This window comes from Hydra vulgaris, chromosome 07, assembly GCF_038396675.1.
Source record: "Hydra vulgaris chromosome 07, alternate assembly HydraT2T_AEP".
Taxonomy (NCBI): domain Eukaryota; kingdom Metazoa; phylum Cnidaria; class Hydrozoa; order Anthoathecata; family Hydridae; genus Hydra; species Hydra vulgaris.
This window is the reverse complement of record NC_088926.1, coordinates 641,501-647,500: the sequence shown is the minus strand read 5'-3', so window position 1 is coordinate 647,500 and position 6,000 is coordinate 641,501. Positions and strand designations below refer to the sequence as shown.

The 6,000-nt window shown below is 28.7% G+C and overlaps 1 protein-coding gene across 2 annotated transcripts in view; it reads right to left on the bottom strand.

Moving 5' to 3' along the window:
- The window catches only part of LOC124806705 (uncharacterized), a 92,707-nt gene that overhangs the window by 32,220 nt on the left and 54,487 nt on the right, over window positions 1-6,000 (bottom strand). For both annotated transcript variants that reach the window (XM_065800742.1, XM_065800741.1), the window contains exon 15: window positions 253-423. In XM_065800742.1, coding sequence (XP_065656814.1) covers window positions 253-423 — 171 coding nt within the window. The remainder of the gene's footprint in view (window positions 1-252; window positions 424-6,000) is intronic.

The window sequence follows — 6,000 nt, the reverse complement described above, 5'->3', positions numbered from 1 at the left end:
ATATATATATATACACGTGTATATATATATATATATATATATATATGTATATATATATATATATATATATATATATATATATATATATATATATATATGTATATATATATATATATATATATATATATATATATATATATATATATATATATATGTATATATATATATATATATATATTATATATAATATAATGTTATATGTAATGTAATCAAAAATTTTTATATGTACAAGTTTGGTATAAGAAAATGTACCTGGGCAAATAATATCATTTGAGCAGTCTTCTGTGTAATTGTTGATACCTACACAATTTCGACCAGAATATGCTGGAGGTGGATTATCACAGGTTCTGTATAATGTTAGTATGCCACCACTGCAAGTTTTTGAACATTCAGAGCTTATCCATTTACTCCACATCCCATTTACTAAAAAGTTGTATATGCTAAAATAAAAAGTACCCTCTCTTTTTTATCTTAAAAAAAAAATTTTAAATGGATATAATTACTAGATGTTAACATACTTATAAATGATAAAAAAACACTTGAGTGATTGTACATAAAAACAAATTTAAGTCACAAAATCATCAACTTATAATATTAATAAAATAATTATTTTATACTTTTAATCAAAACTGCCAAACATCCAATTAAAACATCCAATTATTTAAAAATTCAATTAATTAAGACATCCAAATAATGTATGGCAGAGTCTGTTTGGCTTAAAAAATGTTATATATATTGTGCAACATTTTTAAAGAAACATACCGTTACGTTAGTTTGATAGATTCTAACTGAAATTCTTTACATTAGGATAATTTTGAAAAAAATATCTTATTTTTTTAAAAATGTTTGATTAAAACTATTTATAATATTGTATTTTTGTGCTTTTTTTTTATATGTCTTAGTATTCTTTTTTTGGGTAATAAATAAAAATACATAAACAAATAAACAGTTATGTAAATATATCTGTTTAGAAATTAAAAAAAAACTAAAAAAAATGTATTTGTTTTTCTCCTAATGTTAAAGAATCAGTTAGAAACGCTACGATGAAAGGTAGTTGAGAACATAAAAGTTGTAAATTAGAAATGTACTAAGAACAAAGTTCTTTATATTTCTAATTTGAAACCTAAGCAAAATATGCAATTTTAGCCTTAGCTGGATCCACCTTTGACTAAGCTAGCCAAATTTTTACCTATCAAGCGTAAGAATACATTCATATAAATACAAATAATTTATTTACCAAAAAAATATATGAAATTTAAAATCAATTTAAATCATCTTATTAAAATCACTGCAAAGTTCAGTTGAACACTGTGTTTAACTGAACATTGCAGTACTTTTTAATGGCATGATTTAAATTTAATTTAAATTTCATACATTATTTTGGTAAACAAATTATTTACATTTTTATTTATCTAAATAACTATAAACATCCGTTTGAACTTTTTAGAGTCCCCTTTTTTAATTAAACTTAAGCAGCAAACCCATACGAATACAGTCTTATACTTGATACCTAAAGTTTGCACAGAAGTCACTATATTGTCATTTCACGCAGCACATTCTATAATCAAAGGACAGATTCAGGGTTTTGGGGACCAAGTGTAAAAATTAATCGGAGCCCCAATAAAAAAAAATGTATTTAAAAATAAATGTGAAAATTAAATTACTTTTTTTTTACAGAGAAGATTTACAGATTTAAGCATTCATATTGGCAATGTCAATTCAAACAAATTTTGCTACAGCTATATAATTCCCATTGAAAAAAGAGCATTTAAACAATCAATATGCATTAAGAAACGAAGATCATTCTCAATTTATCCTATTTTTGAAAATGCTTTCTCTGCACTACAATTGGTAATGAAAAGGGTTAGAAAAATGCAATATGCAATAATAACAATGTCAAAAATGACACAATTCTTTGGAAAAACTTATTCTAATTTATTTCTTCAACTATTTTTACATCCTAATGCTAATATATTCTTCTCATATGCCATGAAATTGAAACTGGACAACTTCATTATTGAATTGTGCATCTAACTCTAAAGGATAAATAGCACACAAGAATTTGGTATCACCACCAATGACAGTAACGGTCATATTCGGAAAACTAGATAAACTAAAAAATTTTTTTCTGGAAAAAGTGTTTATTTCTAAATTCGTTTCTGCCATTTGAAGCCAGGGCCGGCTCAAGGGTATATGGCGCCTGTGGCCATTTTTTAACTGCCCCCCCCCATCCTTCCGTATAAAAAAAATCAATCGTATTATGGACATTCGTGGTAAACTTTCAATATTTATTTGCAATTTAACCTTTCTTGCCTTTACAATAGCAAATGATTTAATCATATCTTCTAAGTTCAATTCTTTTGCAATTGCTTGTTCTATTGATAACATTGCCAGACCATCCATTCTATCCTGTGTCATTGTTGACCGAATATACGTTTTGATTAACTTCATCTTGGAAAAGCTTCTCTCTGCTGTTGCAACTGATGCAGGTAGAGTTAAAAGTATTTTGAGAGAGACAAATAAGTTTCCCAAAGCTGCATTCAAACTGTTTGAACAAATAAAATCTAAAATATTTCTTGGAGAGTAGTTTACCTTATAATGGTTTCGCAAATATTTTATCTCTTCAAACAAGTCAGTTCCAGAAACATCTTTGAACTCATTGCAAGATAATCATTTTTCTAAATCCATGCATCTTTTTAATAAATCATCTTCAGTAATGTCCTTGGCATTTTAACTGCAAAGAAAGTTGAACTGATTATTATGCTGCATAAGCATTTCAAACCGATCCTGCAAAGATCCAATAGCGTGATCTAAAATGCTGTTAAAGAAGTTAATCTTAAAACTGTCTTCTAGAGTAATTGATTCCTCTTGACTTTCAATTGACACACATTCTTTTTTTGGTACGACCAAAAAAAGAATGTTATTTTTTCAAATTTGGGCTCAATATCTAGCTCAACAGACAATTTTCTTGCAGTTTCTAACATCTTTTGAAGTAGTTCATCAATTCTATAATCTTTAAAATACTCCAAAGCGTTAGAAATTAATGAAACAGCCTAAGGTAGATTTCTTGAAGAGATTTGCTTGTTATCTTAATCTGACTCAGCACATCATACCAAATGATAAGGAAGCAAATAAATTTAAAGTCAATTTTCTGCATTAGTGCTCTGGAATCAGATTTGTTTTTGGTTGCTGTTACTGAAGATACAGGTAATTCGATATTCCAGAAGATTTCTAAAGCCTGTATTATCTCTCTCAGTTGATGTCTTAATGGTTTTAATGCATCAATACTACTTGCCCATCTGGTTTCAAAAAGTCCTTTGAAAGTTAAACCTTTGACAAATTGACGTAAAACGTTCCATCGCTGAGTTGAAGATTAGAAAAATACAAACAAATGTTGCACAATGTCAAAGAATGTTACTGGGTCTAATCAGCTTCCAACAGCATTATTGACAACTAAATTCAGTGAATGAGATGAGCAAGGAACATAAAAGGCTCGTGAATTATGATGAAGGATTTTTGGCATGAACTCCGTTTTGTTTGCCTCGCATGTTCGATCCATTATCATGCCCTCTTAATCCATTACCCTTGTCCTCTTAAATCTTGCATAGAAACTCCATGAGAATCCAAAGTTTCTAATATTTTTTCAGTCTGTAGTATCAATAATGTCAATAAAGCTTAAAAAATGCTCTCTTATAACAACGTAGCTTTCCTTTTCATCTGGAGGGGGCAGTATTGACAAAAACGTAGAATTATTGTCATCTGTTTATTATGGGAAATATCTGGAGTACAGTCAACAATAATTGAGTAGTATTTGCTTGCCTTCAAATCAACTACTATTTTTTCTTTAACTGCTTTAGATAAAGCTTGAATAATTTCATTTCGAATATTTTTACCCAAGTAATGACTATAAATTTCTTTCCTTTTTATTCTCCTGATATGCTCTTTCGTCAAACTTGGCAAGCAGTTCTAATATTTTCAAAAAGCAACTATTATTGTCATCACATAGTTTATCTGAAGTCCCTAGCAAAGCTACATTTTGGGACCCATGAAATTTTATAATGGAAAAAAGTCGCTCTAAGACATGCCGCCAGTGTTTTGTAGTTTTGTCCATTATTCTCTGCTGAACTGTATCAATTGAAGATGATCCTTTGAATCTTTTAATAAGATCATGCTAGGTCATATAACAATTCAAATGATGTAAACTTGTCTCGTGAGCATTCAATCTGTTATTTAAGTTTTTCCATTTTGATACGCCTTCACCAGAAATCTCAGTAATCTTTTTAGAAAAGAACTTGCAACAGAAGCAAAAGGCAGCGCCTTTTGTTTTAGAATAAACTAGCCACTCACGTTTATACTTTTCCCCATTTGGTAGCTTCCGAAAATAATGACTTATATTAAATCTTCGTTTTCTTCCTTCTTTACTACTGAAAGGAAAGTCAAAATCCATTATTTGAATTGGACCAATTTTGGCCAGTAGATCTTTCAATGACACAGTATTTTTAGGCCAGCTTCCAACATCCAAGTAGTTGTCGGAGATTTCTGGTTCAACTGCGCATGTTGTAGACTCAATGGCGGCGTCCATTTGGTTGCTTGCTTCAGAATAATTACAATTGAGATTATGGCTAGTTGATGGCTCACCCTGAAATAAATTTTTTAATAGTACGTTATAAAAGGTCTTCTGAGACATGATTTTTTAAAAATATTTATTTCAGATGTGCCAACATGTCCTTAGAGTCTTTTTACAGAGCACCGCGAAAGAGGATTTGAAAAGAAGTTCACACCTTCTTTCTTACCAATGTTATATAAAACTTGACAAGAGGTGGTGTTTAACCACGAATCTCTAGCTTGTGAGGCAAGTGCTAACACTGCGCTACGGCTGCTCTAATTTTTCTAAGCAAATACTATCTAACTTAGCATTTGTATGCACCAGTAATAATTATAAATCATCAGTAATAATAATGGAATTGAATGATTGTTATTTTATATACAAACATCTTTATGTTTCATTTTTATTGCTGGTCTACCCAAATGCTAAATTGAATGATAATATCTTAGTTAAATTCATCTTTATAAAGACCATTTATAACAAATCTAAGAGCTAATATTGTGCATTCGCAATTACAATTTATGTATTCATAATTAGATATTACGATTTCTTTATTGCATATTATGTTTCTGAATAACATATCGCGATTTAAGTTTAATGTTGTGTTTTCTAATTGCATTTTGAAACGTAACAATTTCTAAATCGTATTTTTTGTTTCTCAAATACGTAATACGAATTCTATACTTCACCTTGTGTTTCTCATGTACATTTTAACATATTTTAATTATATTTTACATGCTCTCCTTGAGAACATGTAAAATATAATTAAAACTAGAACTTGAAAAAGTGTAGTCTTTTTATTTCATATTTTCAAACTTTTTTTGTCTGTTTTTGTTTTAGTTAGTATTTGTACTTTTCTCTCACTTTTTAATTTATTTTCATTGCCATGTTTTACAAGTCATGTTACGTTCCAAACATGAAAAGTTTGTTGTTAATCCAAGCTAGTCCAACGATGCTAAGATGAAATGGTGTTATCAGCTGCTTTTAGTACCGAGCAGCTATACTATTGATGAGCTAGATAGTGAGCAATTTTTGTTTTATATTTAATGTTATATACTTTCATATATATTTAATTTTTGTTGCAATTTTTATGTGTCCGTATTTAAATTTGCATATACAATATTAATAAATAAAACTTATTTTAATATGGTTTGACTTATCTTTTCTTAAAACTCATTATTGCTACATTAATGAAGCCCCTGCCCTTATTAACTTTTGTAGAAAATGTTATATTTAAATATACTTTAACGCACAGTGTTTATATAAATTAACACATGCACATTATAATTAGGGTGTTTTAATTTTAGCATTTTCATGCAAGTGATCCTGTTACTAACATGATGGGGCAAACAAAATAGCAAAATTTTGCCATAATTTTTTCAAAAATTTCACTT